This window comes from Pygocentrus nattereri, chromosome 16 (genome assembly GCF_015220715.1).
Source record: "Pygocentrus nattereri isolate fPygNat1 chromosome 16, fPygNat1.pri, whole genome shotgun sequence".
NCBI lineage: Eukaryota > Metazoa > Chordata > Actinopteri > Characiformes > Serrasalmidae > Pygocentrus > Pygocentrus nattereri.
In genome coordinates, this window is record NC_051226.1 from 1,059,090 (window position 1) to 1,081,637 (window position 22,548).

The 22,548-nt window shown below is 42.0% G+C and overlaps 1 protein-coding gene across 3 annotated transcripts; it reads left to right on the forward strand.

The window, feature by feature from the left end:
- Positions 1 to 3,564: 3,564 nt before the first annotated feature.
- rbm11 (RNA binding motif protein 11) lies at positions 3,565 to 11,733 on the forward strand. 3 transcript variants are annotated; one of them, XM_037546001.1, is made up of 7 exons: positions 3,565 to 3,807; positions 6,506 to 6,668; positions 6,904 to 6,936; positions 7,780 to 7,843; positions 8,929 to 8,968; positions 10,249 to 10,420; positions 11,360 to 11,733. In XM_037546001.1, the coding sequence occupies exons 1-7, from the start codon at positions 3,712 to 3,714 to the stop codon at positions 11,458 to 11,460; spliced, it is 669 nt and encodes a 222-aa protein (XP_037401898.1). In that variant the 5' UTR covers positions 3,565 to 3,711; the 3' UTR covers positions 11,461 to 11,733. The 3 variants fall into 3 exon arrangements, with proteins under 3 accessions (XP_037401898.1, XP_037401900.1, XP_037401899.1); XM_037546003.1 differs by lacking the exon at positions 8,929 to 8,968; XM_037546002.1 differs by lacking the exon at positions 6,904 to 6,936.
- Positions 11,734 to 22,548: the final 10,815 nt, after the last annotated feature.

Below are 22,548 nucleotides of genomic sequence, written 5' to 3' on the forward strand. Positions count from 1 at the left end.
GCACCCATCAAAAATGTCATAGTAACCACTTAGCATCAGCCTACCAATGCTAGAGCATTAAACTAGAGATGCCATATCAACTTCATAGCAACCACCTGGAATACAACAGCAACCACCTAGCAAGTCCTCAGCACTGCGAAGGCATTAAGCTGTGCAGTCGTTCTGAGACTAACAGACAAGCAGACAGAGAGAGAGAGAGAGAGAGAGAGAGAGAGAGAGAGACAGACACACACTGACAGAGAGAGAGAGACAGACACACACTGACAGAGAGAGAGAGACAGAGACAGACACACACTGACAGAGAGAGAGAGAGACAGACACACACTGACAGAGAGAGAGAGAGAGAGACACACACTGACAGAGAGAGAGAGAGAGACACTGACAGAGAGAGACACTGACAGAGAGAGAGAGAGAGAGAGAGAGACACAGAGAGAGACAGAGAGAGAGAGAGAGAGAGACAGAGAGAGAGAGAGAGAGAGACACTGACACACACTGACACACACAGAGAGAGAGAGAGAGAGAGAGAGAGAGAGAGAGAGAGACACACACACTGACACAAAGGGAGAGAGAGAGAGAGAGAGAGAGAGAGAGAGAGAGAGAGAGAGAGAGAGAGAGAGAGAGAGAGAGAGAGAGAGACACTGACAGAGAGACGCACACTGACAGAGAGAGAGGGAGAGAGAGAGAGACATACACACTGACAGAGAGAGAGAGAGAGAGAGAGAGAGAGAGAGAGAGAGAGAGAGAGAGAGAGAGAGAGAGAGAGAGAGAGACACACACACACACACACTGACAGAGAGAGAGAGAGAGAGAGAGAGAGAGAGAGAGAGAGAGAGAGAGAGAGAGAGAGAGAGAGAGGGAGAGGGAGAGAGAGAGAGAGAGAGAGGGAGAGAGAGAGAGAGAGAGAGAGAGAGAGAGAGAGAGAGAGAGAGAGAGAGAGACAGAGACAGAGAGAGAGACAGAGAGAGAGACAGAGAGAGAGAGAGAGAGAGAGAGAGAGAGAGAGAGAGAGAGAGAGAGAGACAGAGAGAGACAGACAGACAGACAGACACAGAGAGAGAGAGAGAGAGAGAGAGAGAGAGAGAGAGAGAGAGAGAGAGAGAGAGAGAGAGAGAGAGAGAGAGAGAGAGAGAGAGAGAGAGAGAGAGAGATCCACAATACTGTGTGGAGGAGCTGAGTGTCAGTCTCACAGTGGCAGAAAGTGTTCAGATGAGCTGATTATGATTCATAATAAAATGATAAATATAGTATTTTTCTGTGAACTGTTCGTTCCTGTGAACCCGTGGCAGTGATAAATATACCCCAGTCCCCGGTTTTGACAAATGTAAATATTCCATAATTAAAGTGAGGAACATATTACTGCTCAACTTGCAACCCCTGACAGACACTGACAGAGAGAGAGCTCTGTATCTGTAAAACAGGTCACAGGAGGTCGAGTGACGTCATCAGTGTGACTTATTTCTAAATAAGAGACGCAGTAACACCAGGGACTCGACTCCTGGGGGACTTTTATTCTATATTTTATAATATTTATTCGGCTTTTGATTCTTTGTGTAATTTAATCTGTATATTCCGGTCATGTTGAGATTATTGCAGTTAAAATTGCAGGAAAACGTGTTTTTATCTTCTAAATTTGGTATCTCAATTTGGTGAATTGAGGCTCGAGACGCTGGAATTGTTAAAATAACTCGTTTAATATGTAAATGGGTTGTAACGCTTTGAAGCGTGATATCTGTAAACGCCAGTACAGGTAAACTCACCTTGCTCCGTCTAGAAAAGGTGCCTGATCAAACTGACCACCAGCTTCAGGGATGACCTGAGTCTCAGCTGGATCCCCAGCACCCTCCAAAATCACCCCCAAGAACTCCAGGGAACGCAGATCCACTGGGCATGGTGACCTCAGGCTCCTGTGCGGCTCCTCCAGAGCGTCCCACTCCACTGGTCAGCGCTTTTCTATGGAGATTATAAAGCCTGTCAGCAAAGCGTGACCTTAAAGCAGCAGAGGTCACTCATTGGCTGGCTGTCTGGATGCTTCTGGACTTTTGAACTTGACTTTTATAGAAACGAAGCATGATTCTTTCTGCTTTTGTAGAAGGAGGTCTTGGGTTATGGTGACGTTTCACACGCACACGCTTCAGCTTCAGCTCTCAGGCTCTTGGACTCGGTCCATCACTATGCCCTAAGATTTAAGTTTAAGATTAAGTGACCCTTATTAGAGGATTATTATATTACAAAATGTAATCTGGCTACTTTCTGTCACTTCTGGATTACTTGCCTTTAACTAAACATGTTTAATGAAATAAAGAGAAAAAAAACAAACAAGAACTTAACTTTACACATCAGACTGTTCTCAGTCCAGCAGCGACACTGAGGTGTTTAAAAACTCCAGCAGCACTGCTGTGTCTGATCCACTCAGACCAGCACAACACACACTAACACACCACCACCACGTCAGTGTTACTGCAGTGCTGAGAATGACCCACCACCCAAACAGTACCTGCTCTGTGAGGGTCCATGGGGGTCCTGACCACTGAAGAACAGGGTAACAGAGTATCAGAGAAACAGATGGACTCCAGTCTGTAACTGTAGAACTACAGAGTGCAGCTATATGTCATGATTTGCTCCACAGCGACATCTGGTGGGCCCAGACCTCACCGGCCCCTAATATAGAGACCCCACTGACAGACTAAAACAGTCATCACTGCAGAATGATCCAGTCTAAATAGTCTAAAACTACACTTATTTTATTTGCCTTATTTATTAAAAATCGGTTTTTCAGGTCAAGGTCAAAAGATCAATCTGGTATGAATCTTATTTAAAGACCCCTCATCAACAATAATCACAAGCAGAGCTCATTCGGAAATCTGACCGGCCTTCAAACGTCGTCTGTTGGTTATAGTTATGTGACTGTGTTACTTGCGCTGTTTGGTGGAATAAACACTCAAAGAACCCGTTGCATCAATAAGTGTTCTTAGGGTGCATGATAAAGGGTTCTTCTACTGTTCTACTGTTACAACCATGGCACTGTAACAACGGAAGAACCCTTTTTGGTGCCATATACAACACATTTTCCATCAATCTGAAGAACCAGTTCACCATTTAACCAATTTACCCACGCAAAGGGTTCTTTGACTGTCCATGGTTCTTTATAGTACCGTTTCCCTCACTAAAGAACCCTTGAAGAACCATGTGTTTGGTAAATGAGACCTTTACCTCAATATATATTCCCAAGTTTAATGTCCTCAGTTATAACTGACCGCCTTCTCCTCAGGATCGTCCTGTCCACTGCAACGTCCATCCCTGCAGTTTTAGAGCAGTGAGTCTCCAACCTGCATCCAAAAAGCTGCTCCGCCCCTCATTTGACTCCAATACACCTAATCCAGCCAATCAGGGACTTGGGAAGAGGTGGATCATCTGGAGCAGGTGAGGCAGATAGTGGCTGGATTTAGGCTCTGCAGGAAGGTGGACCTCCAGGACCAGAGCTGCAGACCACTGTTTCACAGACTGGCTTTGTGATGAGGGACTTACTGAAAGCGATGCTGCAGCGCCCTCTGCTGCGCAGCTGTGGAACTGCGCTGTCGTGACTCAGTTGTTTCTCCACGACCAAACTGGAGGCTGCCGTCCCTCTCAATGAGGCTAACCCCTGCTAGGCCACCGCTAATGCTGCTGAAGGAGCTGCTGCTTCATCTCAGGCTCGGCCTGGCGCTGTAAACCATGCTGGAGACTCAGAGGGACATCGATAAGACCGTGTTCGTCAGTAATCTGCACAGCTGCGTGAGGGAGGAGATCCTGTACGAGCTCTTTCTGCAGGTACGATCTGATCTGCTAAGATCTGTTGAGTCATTTGTTGCTGAGCTGAAATTAGGCTTTGATCTTTGTTTAAAACAAATATATATTACATTAATACAAAATAATGCACGACGGACAAAACTTGAATTGGCTCTCAGTTCCACTGGCAGAGGTAATTGGTCCTCTGTTGAACTCTAACGGGCTTTAATTGGTCTTTGCTGTGGGCCAGTAATAGCTGAGCAGGGCTGGAAGATACTTGAGTAATTGTTACTTACAGTACTTAAGTATTATTTTGTCTGTTACTTAGTATTATTGAATTTGAAAATCGAAAACTTTTACTCTTTTAACTTTTGCTTACATTTTAAGTTTAAAAACTTAAAGAATACTAATTACAAATCTCCATTTAGACTTTCCTTTAGTAAAAAATGCCACAAGACCACAATTTACTAAGGCGTGGGAACGAGATAGTGAAGGCGTGGACTTCAAAAATAACTTCACTATCTCGTTCTTAATTCCACCAAAAGTTTCCAGAGTGGTTCTGTGTGAAACGCTCTGTTCTAGATAAACTCGCCGAGTCAGAACCATTCCCAGTGGTGGTGATGGGAACCAGACGTCCCTCTAAAAGCTCCTCACAGTGGTGGTGATGGGAACCAGACGTCCCTCTAAAAGCTCCTACAGAAAGTTCCTACATGAGCTGGTTCTGAATTCACTGCCTGATGACTGAGACGCTGTTTTATGAGAGTTTAGAGAACTTCAACTCCATTCATGGTGGAGGGAGACATGCAGGGCGCTGTGCGGCAAAATAGTCCCCAAAGAAAACTCATTATTCCAGATTTTCCACTGTTTTCCATCATCAACATTCCATATAAGCTCAGAAGACTCGTGTAGGTTCTCTGGTGGTTCTGGATGGTAAATAAAGTGTCTATATGTGTTGTAGTCATGGCGACGCCTGGTTCCCATCACCACCACTGTAAAGACGCCTGAACCGCTTCACACCAAACCCTCTGAACCTCTGTTTACACCTCACCTGTTTACCCTGACTTACTGTGAGCTATAAACATGTACACAGCTACAGGCAGCCGCTTCGTGAAAAAGGAACCGGGTCTTGGTTGTGAGCTGAACTGTAACCAGTGCTGTCTGTGCCTGTTTAGTTGATGGCCCTTCGGCTGGTACCAGGTGAAGAATATCAGTGCTGACCTGCTGGTTACTGACAACAGGCTGGTTTTTAACTGGCCTCTCTGTTTTATAATTGTGATGGGACTTTATTAGCCTCATTAGTAACGAGAGCAGAACTATGAAAATTTAAATGTCACTCTTTATCAATTCACTTAATGGGATAGAACATTATTTTATGGGTCAGTTGACCAAAAATCAAATTTTATATTTATCTCCAAATGAATGGTTTAATATAAAATGTATATATGCACTGTAAGAAACTGCAGCTTTAAAAGAACCTCATAAAGTTAAAAGTTAAATGTAAAACGGGTTATTCCTCCGTGAACTTCAATGAGCTCGAAATTTAACCTGGTTACTTACTTTTTGTAGTTTAAAATCATCTCTCAAACTCTCATTGCATCCAGGGTTCCGTTAAGGTTCCACAGACTCGTCGATATGGTTTAGGACGCAGTTTGACCTGAAGCATGACTTGGTGATCAACTGCATTTGAGTAAGCACAACACAGCCACAAGAGGGCGGAGGAGAAGAGAACATGTAGAGAGGAGAATTCTCAAACACTAGAGGGCGCTCCCGAGCGGGTCCATAAAGTTCTGTGTAAGTGATTAGAAGCTATTTTAACTTTTCGCTTTTAGCTGTTGAGCTCCATTTGCTCCCATTCATTGAGGATTCACTCACGACTGCAAAACCACAAAGGGCACCCATGTTTTTGATATAACGGGGGAAATAAGAAGTGGCCTGACTCCTCATAAACCGGCTGTGGGAGGAGCACAATAAACGGGTACATAGACCAGTACAAAGTAATGTATGTGTATGTATGTATATATATATATATGTGTGTGTGTGTGTGTGTGTGTGTGTGTGTGTGTGTGTGTGTGTGTGTGTGTATATTTTATTTATATATATATATATATATATATATATATATATATATATATATATATATATATATATACACACACATTATATCACACAGTTTAACAGTAAATGGTCTTAAACATTGTTTTTGTAGAACTGCAGATTCACCCTTTAACCCTGAAGACTGACGTGCAGACTGCTGGTCCCCATAGCAACGCAGATAACGAAACAGGAAAGAGAGATTTAAGACAAACATCGATAATCTGGAGATGAATGGACTTATGTGCATTTATAATCACTCCAGCTGGTTTCCTGATGCGTTTAATCTGCAACAGCTCATGAGGCTGAAGTCGCTTCTCCTCCTCCAGCTTCTCATTCGATTTCCCCCGTTCCACCTTAAATGGCACAGCAGTGCAATCTAGCGCCTCAGGCACTATTTAAGGTGGAACGGGAGAATTTGACCCAGAAGCTGGCGAATGAGATGCGACTTCAGCCTCGTTAAACACGGAGAGACATTTTAAAAGAAGTATCCCAGGATGTGAGAAAACGGCGTATAGATTTCTCCAAACTATCAGTTTAAGCAGTGCAGCACAATAAGGGCTGAATCTACAGTAACAGAACGTGTTGAGGGAGATGTGTATAGATTAATTGGCTCTGACTTAAAAGAGACTCTTGCTTCATTTATCAGGCGGGTCCAGTCAAAAAGGTCGTCATTCCCAGAGACCGAGAGGGACACCAAAGGTCTTTCGGCTTTGTTTACTATAAGCACGCTGAAGCCGTACCCTACGCCATCGAGCTGCTGGACGGAATTTGGCTCTATGGTCGTCCGATCAGCCTGAAGTATACATTTGGTATGTAGGTCTTGTTCACAAGCTGAATCACTGCTTTCAGTAATAATACAGAACCAGTTTTGCTCCAGAGTAATGTTATTATTATTATTATTATTATTATTATTGTTAATTCATGTGTCCAGAGTGGTGAAGAGCTGTAGGTACATCCACTGACCATATAGTTCCACTCTGTAGTCCTACAGTTACAGACTGTAGTCCATCTGTTTCTCTGATCCTCTGTTACCCTGTTCTTCAGTGGTCAGGACCCCCATGGACCCTCACAGAGCAGGTACTATTTGGGTGGTCGGTCATTCTCAGCACTGACGTGGTGGTGGTTTTTACACTGTGTCCACTCACTGTCCACTCTGTTAGCCACTCCTACCTTGCTGATATTTGCTGTTCTCCTTTCAGCTCGTTTTCATATTTATGGTGATTAACGTTATAATGTGTTTGGGTTGGAAAGCTCATCTAATTTAATTATGTTTTCATTACTTTACCAGACTTTCAGCAACTGTTGTAGCTCCATGTCGGCGGTTTGTTGATGCTGAAAACCACAAAAATGTGCTCCGTCATCTCCACTGTCCCCCTCCTCAGGGGTTCTGTAGTTCAGAACGAAGGTTCTGTATTGAACCGTGAACACTCACATAACTATTTGCATGCTTAAATGTTTCCCTGCGTGGTGCGATGGTTCTTTGGATTGACCGAGAATGTGTTGCATATGGTTCTAATGTAGAACCTTTTTGCAAATGGTTCCATATAGCACCACAAAAGGGTTCTGCGCAGAACGCTTTTTGATGCTGTATAGAACACGTTGTCCATGTTCTCTGTTTGGTGAATTGTGCATCGGTGCTGTTTGGCAGTTCGGTCAGTTCCATCGTCTTAAGAACCATTTTACAAGGCAAGTAACCATTGAATCATGGACGTGGTTCTTTGAGTGTTTATGGTTCTATATAGGACCACTGTCTTTACTTTTTTAAAGAGTGTACTGTACTTGTTTTATTTCCCAATAATATGCAAAAGCCCTTTTGAATTGTTTAAGTAATCCATTAATTTGATTGATTAATTCTACGTTAGTGCTGTTGGTTTGAGGAGGTTCTGTCAGTTCTATCAGTTTGTTCTCCTTTTTGATCAGGGAACTCTCACCAGGCCTGTGGCGCTGCATCTCCACACCTGCAGAACGGACTGGCTGGAAACAGGTGCGTCACACCAGGAGTCCGGGTCAGTCACCGGTCACATTGCTGAGTTAGGACGTGACGGTTTGTGCATTTATCAAAAACCATCACGGTACAGACGTTACGGTTCTGGAACCCTTTTCCAAAAGGTTCTGTATAGAATCATAACGCATTCTCCATCAGTCTGAAGAACAGTTTCACCATGCAAAGAACCATTTAAGCATACAGATGGTTCTTTGTGTTCCTGGTTCTCTGTAGGATCGTTGCTTTTACCCTTATTAAGGGTGTTAATCTGTAACATTGTGTTATATTGTTATTTACATTATAGAGCTTTTATCTGTGTTTGGGTCATTCTCTACAGAGACGTCCACTCTTCTGTCTTCTATAGGGGTCACTGGTGTTACTGACCGTCATCGGTGTTCCACATCATAAAGGAAACACCGGAGACGTTTTTAATGATCGATGCATTTTACAGAACATCAAACCACACGCTGTCCATCAGGGAACGTCCACTAAAATATGGAATTTAATCCATTTGTGTTCCTATTTTTTTCACAATGACCTCAGAATAAAGTCGGTCACACCAGTGACGTCAGCTAGAAGCTTCATATGAGATCATGAGCTGAATGAGAAGATCTCTGAGAACTGAGAGACACAGTGGACTCACCATGAGCTTTTCTCCATAGATCCTCAGACAACAGGTCAAAGGAGGTCGAGTGACGTCATCGGCGTGACTTTTATTTCAAAATAAGAGACGCAGTAACACCAGTGACACGACGCCTGGGGACTTTTATTATGTATTTTATAAGATTTCTTTGCGTTTTGTTTGTCATTTCATTTATATATTCTACAGGCATGTTGCGATTATTGCAGTTAAAATTGCAGGACGAGCTCTTCTGTGGAGACTGGAATTCTGTATGATTGATTAAAAACCAATATTGGTAAATTGAGGCTCAAGACGGTGGAATTGTTAAAATAACGGTTTTATTTGTAAATAAATTGTAACCCTAATGTGCTTTTCTGTAGCTGTAGAATGATCCATTGATGTTTTTCAAGCAGGAATTTTTATTGATTATTATTTTTTTTTCCCACTTTCATGATCTGATCAGCAAGTTCCCACCTCCAGAAGAACACAGCTGGAGTGACGTGGTAAAGGTTCCTCAATCACACACAGACACAAAGCAGCTTCATAAGCCTGTATAATGATATCTAGTCTAACTAACCAACAATCCAGTGGTTCTGAGGGAGGTTCTTCACTAAATGATGGGCTCTTGTCGGTTGTTCTTTCTCATGAACTTGGAAAGGTTGTACTTTTGAGTCTTGGTTCCACTGAGAGGTTCCTGCGGAGTTTCATTGTTGGATTATTCGTTCCTCTCAGTGCTTCTTCATGTTCTTTGGGTTTTGTCTTTTGAGTCTTCGTTCCTTTCAGCGGTTCTTGGGGAGTTTCTTCATTGATTGATAGAACCACTGACAGGAACCTTTCTCGTGAACTTACAAAGGTTCTACTTGGTTGCTCCTCATATTCTGGGGGAGTTTCTGCTTTTGAGGCTCGGTTCCTCTCAATGGTTCTTGGGGCGGTTTTCCTTTTGCGTCTCGGTTCCTCCTAGTGCTCTTCGGGGAGTTTTGTTGTAATCTTGAATCCTCTCAGTGGTTCTACCTCATGCTCTTAGGGAGGTTCTGCCTTTGAGTCTTGGTCCCTCTTAGTGGTTCATAGGGAGTTTCTTTGTTGGAAGCTTGGTTCTTCTCACTGCTTCTTCCTTATGATCTTAGAGAGGTTCTCCCTTGAGTCTTGGTTCTTCTTGGTGTTTTTTTTTTTTGCCTCATGCTTTTGGGAAGGTTCTCCTTATGCATCTTGGTTCCTAAGGAAGATTCTCCTTTTGAGCCTTGGTTATTCTCTGTGGATCTTACTCATGCTTATCGGAAGGTTTTCCTTTTGAATCTTGGTTCTTCATCATGTTTTGGGAGGGTCCCCCTTTTAAGTCTTGGTTCCTTTCAGTGTTTGTTTTTAGGAAGGTTCCCCTTTTGAGGTGCAGTTCCTACTAGTGGTTCATAGGGAGTTTCTTTGATGGGATCTTGGTTCTTCTGAATGGTTCTTCCTCATGCTCTTAGAGAGGTTCTCCTTTTGAGTCTTGGTTCCTCTCGGTGGTTCTGCAGTTTCAGCCGTGACATTAATTGGGGAGCTGCTCCTGCATTTCAGAACCAAGCTTCTCAGTTTGCTCAGTAACTCGCAGCACATTTTGGAAAACCTGCTTTCTTACAGTGTCTGAACCGTATAATGTGGTTTAATTGAACGGAAAACATGGAGCCAAACAAAACATCCATATTTTAGATTCAGGGTGTTTTTTCCAGACTTTTCCAGACTTCCATCTGACATTTCCTGGTGCACACAGTATATTTGGTTGATGATGGAATGTGTTTTCTGTCTTTAGGTGTCTGCTTTGCCCCTTGATCACTTCTATCCAGCTGTGCCTGCTGCTCAGGGGCAGTGCTGGCCTGCTGCTTCTACTCCATCCTCTGCTGCCCCCCAGTGGCCATGGCTGGTCTCTGGATATGCTCCGTGGATCCCTGGCTCAGAGGAACAGTCTCCAGCTTGTGCCACATGTAGGGTACATTTTGTATATCGATGTATTTGAGTCCTGGAGTCGTTCTCACTGATCACAATCAGCTTAGACAGCATTCCTGCCTCAAACCACGTAAACACAGCTGTGACTAACTCCTTATACAAATCCCGCTTTAGATACTCGGCTGATTGATCCTCATGACATATGAACAGCCAGTCCTGTGACACATTAAATCTTTAAGTCAAATGATTCTGCAGAAATGCATAGAAAGTGATTTCTTTGTACAATGATTTAAAGTGTGACCTTTGTTGGTCCGAAACTGAGGAAACTCAGCCTTGATTGGTCAAAGAGTTATTTATGATCCGAAAGACAACTTAAAGGTATTCCCCCCCACCGCCCCCCTTGCATTATTTAATCAAACTACAGACTCGGGTGTCTCTACAGTGGTGGTGATAGGAACCAGGGGCCACCACGCCAACAATAGCCATTTTATTTACCATCCAGAACCACCAGAGAACCTACACGAGTCTTCTGAGCTTATATGGAATGTTGATGATGGAAAACAGTGGAAAATCGGGAATAATGAGTTTTCTTTGGGGACTATTTTGCCGCACAGCGCCCTGCATGTCTCCCTCCACCATGAATGGAGTTGAAGTTCTCTAAACTCTCATAAAACAGCGTCTCAGTCATCAGGCAGTGAATTCAGAACCAGTTCATGTAGGAACTTTCTGTAGGAGCTTTTAGAGGGACGTCTGGTTCCCATCACCACCACTGTGAGCGGCTCTGACTCGGTGAGTTTCAGGTTAGGCTTCAGTTTAATGTTAATTGGGCTTAACATTATATGGTTAAGGAGGAAATCCTGCTCTGTGAGACACTCGTGTTTATATATTTGTCTAAATTTACTTTCATTTGTTTTCTTCTTCATTCATTCAGTTTCTGCCAGACATCTATAATCAGATCTTTCCTTCTCTTACTTCAGCGAAAACGGACACAGAGCACAGCCTAGAGGGTGGAAAGCAGCAGAAGAGCAGAAGAAGCCATGAGAGGAGACAGAAGCGCAAGAGAAGACACAAAATCTGAGTGCGCTCATCTCCCGGGGCGCTGCTATAACACTGCTTCTGCGTTGGCTTCTGGCGTTTATTCTACAGAACATACGAAGCTGATTTACAGCCAGTCAGTGACGGTGTTCATCTTCCTGTGTGTTGCGGATAAGAATGTGTTCATAAATTCAGCCTTTATCTCAATTACTTTCAATGATGAATCCAGTTTAGCTGATTATTTAGTTGTAGAGTCGATATTTCAGTTAATTCCGCTCGAGCTGTGTGAATAAAGACGCACATGCAGTGAACTGTGTTGTGTTGTGCTAGTTGTAGTTTTGTATGTCAGTCTTTTGGTTCTTTTAAAGCTCCTTTACTGCTTTCAACAGCTGGTCCGAGGCTAACCCAGCCGAAGAGCTCACGCTTCGTTTTCCGTCTTGCCGGAGTCGTTTGATTGGCGGGTTGAGCTGGAGCTGAATGTCCTCTAAAGCCAGACGGACACTGTGATTTTAGAGATCACGTTCTTTGTTGACTCTCACTATGTTTGAATAGACCATCGTGTTCAGTACCCAGTAAAACCACAGTCCCTTTCAGTACAACTGAAACCCATCCAAGTGCAACAGAAACTCCTCCTAGATCAGCAGTCACAACACACGGCTCTTTTACTGCCCCCTTGTGGCTCCACAGCTGAATCAGATCAGTAGGTAATAATAAAATAATCCTCCTCTACAGTAAAATAAAGCTCTGCTGATCCTTCAACACAGTTTAACAGTAAATGGTCTTAAACGCTGGAGTTAATGTAGAACTGCTGATTCACCCTTTAACCCTGAAGATCAGCGCAGACGGCTGGTCACCATAGCAACGCAGACAACAGTCTCGCCCAGCTAGTAGCTACGAAACTGCAAAAAGATTTAATTTGCAACACGAAACTGACAAACACTAAAAAGTCACAAGACTGAAGTCAGTTTCTTGTTAGAGTTTTCCGTTCCGCCTTAAATGATGTTGCAGTTACGTTCTGGCATCTCGGGCACCATTTAAGGTGGAACAGGAAAGTTCTAACAAAAATCTGGTGAATGAGAAGCTTCAGCCTTGTAAAAAGTCAAACATTTAGAGACGTTTCCTAAGCAACCGTTCTACTTTTGAGGAAAGGTTTCCTGCTGGAGATGCGAGAAAAGCGGCTATAGCTGAGCTGAAGGTTAAAGCAGAGCGAAGTCTGTTTCCGTTTGTTAGATTTTTAAGCCTATTGTGAGATGTTTACAGTGAAATGATAACATGGACATAAAATGCCGTGGTGGTTTGATATGTGTTGAAAGGATTTGGGATGCGACTCCTGTCCTAGTGCAACTGAATCCCCTCCCTATGCAGTGCGTCACTGGGCTTGTGATCCATGTCTGTCCATCCATCCGTCCGTTTTCTAAGCCGCGTCTCCGTCAGGGTCACGGGGCGATCCATGTCCGTGAAGAAGATAATCATGGAGGACACGCGTGGTTGGGGACCGGACAAAACAAAGGCTTAATAGCGATGTGTAAAGACACCACTGTGCAAAACGAGAAGGAGCTGAGTGCAGAGTCAGCTGGTATTAGTTGGTCCGTAACGAGTGGATTTGGATTTTCTTTCTCACAGCAGTCAGATTTCAGTTTAATTAACTGAGCTCGCATTTCACGATCATGTGTAAATACAGGTGGCTAAAATCTTATCAGGATCTACTCCAGATACTGACCCATGAATGACCAGGTGTAAACAGGGTCTGAGCTACAGCAGCTTTACACTGTACACTGACACAGGAGCAGGTGGTGATGCACACAGAACGGCCTCTTCACAAAGATGATTTAAAATCAATGTATTAACATTTATAACTTAATTCAGTTCAATCAAGAAGTGCAAAGTCTGCATATACAGGCTTTGATGCTGAAGATATCTTTAAAACATGTTCTTTGGGTGAACGTCAAGAGAACGTTACACTGTCAGAAATAAAGGCTCGTGCAGAAAAAGTTTAAATGTGCTCTGAAATGTACAGCAGTGGTTTTAACGTCCAATTGTGGTCCTTAAATAGGCGGTTTCCAGGGGAAAGTAAATATTTATATTTTTTATAACCTAATGTTTTTAAACAGTGCACACACACACATGCACCTTCTAAGCCACTTTTCCTTCTGGGTCACAGGGGGGTTGCTGGAGCCTATCCCAGGTGAGGTCGGGCAGAAGGCAGCATACACCCTGGACAGGTCGCCAGTCCACCACAGGGCAGACCAACATTTCACACCTATGGTCAATTTAGCATGTCCAAACAGTCTGACTGCTTGTCTTTGGACTAAGGAGGGGGGGCAGAGAACCTGGAGGAAACCCACACAGACACAGGGAGAACATGCAAACTCCACACAGAGAGGACCCCGGTCACCCGGCCGGGGAATCGAACCCAGACCCTCCTCGCTGTGAGGCGACAGCGCTACCCACCACGCCACCCTTTAAACAGAACAGTAAAATAAAAAGAAGTCAGTACTTGTTAGGAAGGGTCCCCTTGACTAGTGCTCTCCCTCAGAAACCAGAGAATGAAGCGATAAACCAGCTCGGCAATCCTACTAAGTCCCAAGACAGAGAGAGCTCTCGATGCAATAATGAACAACACTCTCGTAGAGAGATGAGAGTTTTATTCATAAAGCACACAGAAGAAGGAGCAGTCCCCTCTTTATAAACACAGAGAGCCCGTCCCACGTGCACGCAGGCAGCCAGGAAGGGCCCGACCACATTCTAACATGTCGTAACCTGCTGGTCCATACATGGAGTTGTTTTTCTCCATCTCTGGATGTGCTCAGTTCAACATCAAAATCCAGTAAGTCAAAAGTGCAAGTGGTTTGCAGAATAAAAGAGGAACAATAGTCATTAACAGCCTGTAAGTTTGCACAAAGGGCAGACACCCTTGCACCCTCAGCAGAGTCTGATTATATTAATACATGTTAGTCACTGGGGAAGAGACGGGCCAAAGGAAAGTTAACCCTTTCAGTACTTCTGTTAAAAAATACAATTGAATCAGGTTTTGGTACAATTATGTCCACCCCAGAGATAGTTTAGTAAAGTGGTGTAAAATTCAACCACTAAAAGGGCCATATTAAAAAATCTTTGGGCCAGCTGTGTTTTTGTTTTACTTTAGTTAACAGACTATTGTTTATTCAAAATATGCCAAAACTACAGCGGCAAAAAGGCACTAAATATGTGAACGGTTCAAAAATAATTTAAAATAAAAAACATTGTTTCATATAAAATAAATTAGCTGCAGAGAGCTGTTAAATCTCTTTAACAGCCTGGCTTTTTATTTAAAATAATTCTGTGGGCTGAATAGGATTGTGCCATGCTATCTTGGTTTCTGAGAGTGCAATATAGCTGAAGAAAATGGGGAAAATATGTAATTGGGATTTGTTTTATTTTTACTAATATTGCCACTGCAATTTGACAACCAGAATATCCACTTTTTTTTGAATGAATGAATGAATGTAGTTTTCCAGAAAAGCAGTGAATTATGGTTGTGATGTCACAACACTTGAAGGCTTGGTTGCTTCTTATTTACAGGCAGTTCACAGTTCACAAGACTTTCTTACTTAAAAAAGTAATACAATGTTTTTGATTATGCAGACTATAGATTTTTTATTTTTAAATGCATCTTTCACAATATGAACATTTCATTTTTGATAGAAAAACTAGAGTGTACCTACCAGAACACACAGTAAAGTTTGGTGGAGGGGGTATAATGGGCTGGGGCTGTTTTTCAGGGTTTGGGCTCTCAGTTCCAGTGGAGGGTGATGTTGATGCTACAGCACAAAGACATTTTACACAGTCAAGCTTCCAGCTTTGTGTCAGCAGTTTGGGGAAGAGCCTTTCCTGTTCCAGCAGGACTGAGATCCTGAGCACAAAGCAGCTCCATAAAGACATGGAGTGACCAGAGGAACTCCAGTGGCCCCCACAGAGCCCTGACCTCAACCCCACTGAACACCTTTGAACATTAATTTCCTCTGTGGAATTAATTACCATGGAACAGCAACCCAGCATCTGCTGGTGTTTGAGAAATTTGTTTAAGAAATGAAAACTATTTCACAATCATATTTTTCAACACCGAGATACGAGGAGTGGTTTTGCATTCCTGGGGAAAAAAAAGGAAAAAAAAAACATCTGGCTATGTTATCTTGGAGAAACAATGACATGAAATAACAGAACATGTCATTTCAATCCCCACCTGGGCAGCACCCTGCACTAAACCAATAAGAGTCCTTGGGCAAGACTCCCAACACCACCTTGTGATGATGCTAGCTGGTCTAGCACATCACCAACAACCTTCAACAAAACTCAAAGAGACAAAGGTATGAATATGCCTTTTATTAACGTAAAGAGACAGTTACTTACCTGTCATGCATGGCTCATTCGGTCTTCTTGTAGGTCTGCGGGTCTGGGAGGGACACAGGGACGGGGGTGCTCAGGTGGACCTGGGGAGAAAGATGTTAATGAACTCGTGGCAAGTATTGAACACTGGCTATGAATGACATTTGTAGATATATTTACTTGAAGTATATGCTGAATATGTATGTACTGTGAATGGAAACGTGACTGTTTTGTCTTACGAATACCTGAATTTAATTTTGGTTTACCCCCTCCCATCAGGGCAGTAGTAGGGGTTTGGTGCTTTGTGGATCGGGCAGTGTCCGAAGGCGTGGGCCTTGGCGTTCTGATCCTCAGTTGATGAAACTGGCTTTTGGAACTTGGAATGTTACCTCACCGGCGGGGAAGGAGCCTGAGTTGGTGCGCGAGGTTGAGAGATACTGGGTTGGGGAACGGGTCCTGACTGTTGTCTGTGCTTATGCACCGAACAGCAGTTCAGAATACCCAGCCTTCTTAGAGTCCTTGGGAAGGGGTGCTTGAAAGTGCTCCTCCTGGAGACTCGATTGTCCTACTGGGGGACTTCAACGCTCACGTGGGCAACGACAGTGTGACCTGGAGGGGTGTGATTGGGAGGAATGGCCTCTCTGATCTGAACCCGAGTGGTGTTCAGTTTTTGGACTTCTGTGCAAACCACAGTTTGTCCATCACGAACACCATGTTTGAACACAAGGATGTCCATAAGTGCACATGGCACCAGGACACCCTAGGCCGCAGTTCAATGATTGACTTTGTAGTCGTGTCATCGGACTTGCGGCCATGTGTTTTGGACACTCGGGTAAAGAGAGGAGCTGAGCTGTCAACTGATCACCACCTGGTGGTGAGTTGGATCAGGTGGTGGGGGAAGATGCCGGTCAGACCAGGCAAACCCAAACGTATAGTGAGGGTCTGCTGGGAATGTCTAGTAGAAGAACCTGTCAGATTGATCTTCAACTCACACCTCCGTCAGTGTTCCAGCATCTAAAAAAAAGAATAAAAAGAGTAAAAACATTTTTTTAAAAATTAAAATGTTATTGCCTTTTTAACTTTTTATATCCTATAACTATATGCTGTATTATTACAGAAAGCATCTTAGGATTGTAACGGGGAGCGAGGAGGCGGACGCATATGCGGAGATAAGCGTCAAGACAGTCCAGGTTCATGTAGCCAACACGGATAGATTGAGGCACAGACATGACGAGAGACACACCAAACAAATCCTAATCATCAAACACCAAACATCCAAACAGGTCAAACAACAAAGACCAGCCACAACTAGAGGCAGACACAGGGCTTAAATAATCACAGAGGAACAGCCGGGAACACAGGTGGAAACAATCAGGGGTGGGGTCACGAAACAAGGGGGCTGGACTAAAAAAACAAAACAAAGAACACGCGGGCTAAACCAAAACACAACACGAACACATGGACAGGACTGGGAGGGGCCAATCGTGACAAGGATTAGTTGATTTTACGATAAAATGATGAATACAGTACTTTACTTTGTTAAATTTCATAAAATGAGGATGTCAAAGAAGACGGCGAATTGCAGCTCTGGATTAAAGAGATATTTCAGTTTGGATTCGGAGAAAATGAGAAAACTGGTACGACCAAACCTGACGTACAACTGTGTTCACTTTTGCTGTGAATTCAATGTTTTTCCCATTTAGAATTACGTTACTTAATTTCTGTCGAATTTTCCCATAATCAGGAATTCCGAAGTCTTTCCAAAAAGTGGGTGACCTTGTCAAGTTTGTCACCATGGTGATCTTCACAGTGTCCACCCAACATGCAGCGCTCAACAACGGCCAGGTAAACCAGTCTTGTCTAAAGTTGAATGATGTAAACCAGAGGTGTGACTGGAGTCGTATGACGTGGGACAAACCTGATGACTGATTGTTTGTGTTGTCATATGTTGATACATTTTCCAATTAGAGTATAATATAATGGATTTCCCAGTTGTGTGCACTCTAGAAGATGGTTTAGTACAGACAGTAGTTCTACATGGAAATATGAACACTCAGAGAAAGGGTTCTTCTTTTGTTATAAGCTTGACATCTTAACAGAACCCTTTTGGTGCTATGTACAGACTTTGATAGAGTTCCTTATAGAACCTTTTTGAAAAACATGTTCTGCTTCAATCTGAAGAGTCTTTTCAGCATGCAGATGTTGTGAGTGCTCATGGTTCTATAAGGAACCATTGTCTTTACTAAACCCTTAAAGAACCATCTTTTAAAAAGTCTACAATGTAGAATAAAAAGGGAACAAAATCTGTAGTTTATTACAAACAACGTTGTGACACCGGAAGAAAACCTTGTATCTGCGTTTTTGTTGTTTTACAGTTTTCATCACGATTGGAACATAAAAAAAAAATAAATAAAAAAAAAACAAACAAAAAAAAACAAAGGCCCAAAATGACTTTTTAAAAATTCTGGTTACGCTGACTTTAAACGTAAAGCAGATTTTTCCTTCTCGTGTAAAGTTGCCATTTTGGAGATACGAGGTTTTGTTCAAAAACAGTGATGAAAACAAATGTCCAGCTTTTCCACTACTTGTTTTGTTTTGTGTTTGTTTGTTTGTTTGTTTGTTTGTTTTTTTATCCTCCAGGGACTAAGTGGACAAAACACTGGGCTGCTAATTAGCTGACAGTTAGCTGCGTACACTAAGTCATATTTTACCACTTCTCCTGGTAAAAGCTGGTATAGCAAGCTAACTGATAGATATTCAGCTTCCCAGTTCAGTTTTCTCACCTATTGAAAAAGGGCTGCCCCTGCTGGTCAAAACTGGTGTTACATGAAATTCATGCAGCAGTGAAAAAAAAATTGAGGGAGTTTTTTTATGGCTGAAATTTTACAAGTGATGTGTGTTTTGTGAATATTTTGTGTGTTTGTTTTTGTTTTTTCTACATGGAGAGATGATCAGTTATGATCAGAAATTATTATTATTTTATATATTAAGCTGAATAGTATCATGACCTGCAGACCTGGGACTCTAGTGTCAAGACATGGGACTTAGTGCTGGCGACTTGTTCCCGTCTCTAAACGATATGAGCTGATCCTAATTCTGCCTCTGCTGTTCCAGTTTGACTTCGGTGGATGGATGCCCAACTTTCCCAGCACCCTCAGACTCCCTCCACCCGCAAACAAGGGAGAAGCCACAGAACAAACTATTTTTGACACCTTACCTGATGTCAACACCACAGTTTACGGACTGGGTGCTCTGCACCTCCTGAGCAAGCAATCCTCTGACCGCGTGAGTCTAAATACAGGACACAGCTTACAGAATAGCTTATAAAGCTTTACAGTATCTACATTAACAAACATTAACGACATGTTGACAGTACAGTGACACTCTATCACTATGACATAATAGCAACTGAACCATCTTCTAATCATTTGTGAATTATAAATGTATAATTTAGGATTGTGGATTAATAAAGTGCTACTGTTTGAATTCTCCAGTTTATGTCGTGACGTAACTGTAAATAGTTTTCATAATTATATTTTATATTTAAACATAATGAGCAATATGGTGTATCTATATACATTAAGTCATGACATTAGAACAGACCAGTTAATGATATTTAGTGTTTAAAAAGTTCATATTAAGCCATTGATAATGATTTATTGATTAATTAATAGATTCATTAAAAGATTCATTCATAAATACATTATTAAATCACATCATTACAATAACAGTCCAGTTAATGATATTTAGTGTTTAAAAAGTTTGCAATTAATAATGATCAACAGAGTAGGAATATAATTAATAACCACTTTATTTTTAAAAGCAATATTTATTCATAATTATTATGTTTTTGAACACACAAAGGTTGCAAATTATTTATGTTGTCAACAAGTAATTATTTAAGTGTTAATTAAGCATTGGCTATTACTTAGTAACTGATGAAGTACTTTGTAATTATAACTGAGGACACCGATAGTTTAGCTTAAGTTTATGAATTAATTACTCATTAATAGTGTACGTATTCTGCTAATAAGTGTGTTTACTCATATAAAAACTATGTATTAATGCCGTTAATTAATCCAGTAATATATCAATGCATATCCCTCCAATGTGCAGTCTTGTATGAAATGCAGCCTTTTTCTCAAATTTTCACTGTTAATTATTCTTTACTACATTAATTAACATTTCTCTACAACTAAAGTGACAATCTTCACTACTATTAAACTAATTTTACTACAAATCCACGACTAAAAGTAGACTGTACGCATTTTTCTGTGAATCACAGAGCAAAGTTTGTTGACTCTCTCAGTGGAAGGCAACCCAAAAGTGAATGTGCCTGGGAGATAAATTAATAGAGCATTTAAGAAATAACAGGTGATCCTCTCTTAAAATAACATCTAATCTTCATTATAGTTCATACCAGTTACGACTAAAACCACTGAGATAAGAAGAAACAAAATGTAGAGATTTCTAGAGAAATTCAGTAGTTTGGTTAAACTTGAGCATCAGGATTTTAAGAGATGTTACTTGTCACCATGTCTGGATTCACCATGTTTGCTTTCTGGGCTCTAGCCAAGAGCCGTGGTTCTACAAGCTAATAGTAATGAGCTGCGGTTCGGTTTCATAGCAAGTCGAGAAATCCAAAAGCAATGGAAAATAACAAAATTATGCTGTATTAAATCAGTAATGTATACTGCAATATGTTTATAAAGTTACCCTCCAAACTCTGGCTTAAAAACTTTATCCAACGTCGGGTTAGACCTGAAATTTATCACTGTCTAGATCAGGGGTGTCAAACTCAACCACTGAGGAGCCATTTAAAAACATTCCACCTGTCGGCCAGAGAAAAAAATAAAACTGTTTTTAGTTAATGTTGTGCTACAACCCCAACTGACCATTGTTTATTCAAAATATGCAAAAGCTTCAGCAGTAAAATGCAGACATTTACAGTAGACCTTAAAATATTACATAGTTGAAATACTCAAAAATATTACAGAAACACTTGAAATAGTCAAAATACTCAAAAATATTACATAAATACTTGAAATACTCAAAATGCTCGAATATTACATAAATACTCAAAAATATTGCATACATATTTGAAATACTCTATACCAATAAGAGTCCTTGGGCAAGACTCCTAACACCACCTTTGCCCACCTGTGTAAAATGATCAAACTGTAAGTCGCTCTGGAGAAGAGCGTCAGCCGAATGCCGTAGATGTAAACGTAAACACTAAACGAAGAATTAACAGAGCAGTAACGCCCCCTTCTGTAATCATAACACGGGTAGTTATCAAATCCTATGTAGGGGTTTAAACCCTTTCCTGATGAGTTTGGAGAGAGAGGTCAGCTCTCAGTATATTGGAAAAATTGTGACCAAGTGAAGAGGCTTTTACTGCCATTCCATCTCTGCTCCAGAGCACAGTGGAGTGAAATCACAGTCCTCCAGGAACGACACGGAGCAACACGGGACAGGACAAGCAGTACAAAGTGCAGAAAAATTAGACTCGAAACAAACAATAAATCTGATCGGTTAAAGCGACAGGACAGCGTCCAGCTCTGAGCAGGACGTGGGGGTAGAGAATAAGGTGCAGAGATGTTTAACATGATCTGTGATCTGTGATTTCGTGAGGAGTGAAGATCCTGTTCTTCTCTTGTGTTCCTGCAGCGGCAGCTTGGACAGTACACAGAGGAGCTGTTCGGCGACGAGGAAGCGCTCCGTGAAATTCAAGCCTTTCAAAAAGCTCTACAGGAGTTTGAACAGAAGGTTAAGAGCTGGAACAAAGACCTTCACCCTCCCTACCCTTACTTGCAACCATCACATGTGGATAATAGCGTTGACCTTTAGAGTGGTCACCTGGGCAGAGGCATCTTTAGACCTCTAGACCTTTGGATAAACTCTTTGATTTTCATTTTGATTGATGTATCTGATCTTTACTGCATAATCAACATGTGCTAGCTGAGCACATGAAGTGGGGATGTGGTTATTTCACCTCGAGTCTTTTTCGAGTTTTTCAACCTCTATAACCTGATTTTCACTCAAACTCGATCAGTGTTTGTCTGTCCTGTCACTAGACGCTTCTCTCTTGAACTGAGCATGCTCAATACTGAAAATGACAACATGTAACTCTGCTAAAGAGGAAAACAGGGGCTTTAAGGGAAAATGGGTGAAGGGATACAGAAGACAACGGGAAAACACCCAAGAGTCAATCTGGTGTATCACTTACAATTATATTATTATATATATATATGATTATATAAAAGGTGGTGGGTTCCTTTTCAGATACAGATGCTGTTAAATCCAATATGATCATAAAAATAAACGAGTTTCATCTGAGCTTCTTCCGGGTTCTGACTCTTTCTTGAAAACACTCAACAAACTCCCTGACTTCTGAGATATTTAAAACATGCGGATTTCTGGAATTCTGGATGTGCTCCTAAAATAGAAACAGGGACTGTATTCCAGAAACATCCCAACTCTGAAATCGGCTCTGTTTGGTCTCCATGACGACTGAGTTTAGTTCAGTATCTGCTCCAGAATAACAGCTCCGACCTTCATCCTCTCATCACTAACTGCAGATCAGAAAACAGCGTCACACAAACATCCTAACCGGACCAAACCTCCTAAATCCTGTCCTGACTTTAGGATGAACCCCAGCAGGGTCCCGACTCCTGTTTAAGGCCCGTTTCTCTGGTTCTGAGGCGGCTGAGTCAGGCAGCGTAGTTCACTACCAGCATAATGAGCTCCATTTATTCCTACTGTA

Bases quoted from the DNA above. Each gene is read 5' to 3' on its own strand.
- rbm11 (XM_037546001.1), top strand. From the start codon at position 3,712: ATGCTGGAGACTCAGAGGGACATCGATAAGACCGTGTTCGTCAGTAAT. The intron at 3,808-6,505 runs GTACGATCTGAT...TTCATTTATCAG, and splicing joins TGTACGAGCTCTTTCTGCAG to GCGGGTCCAGTCAAAAAGGT. The intron at 10,421-11,359 runs GTAGGGTACATT...CTCTTACTTCAG, and splicing joins GTCTCCAGCTTGTGCCACAT to CGAAAACGGACACAGAGCAC.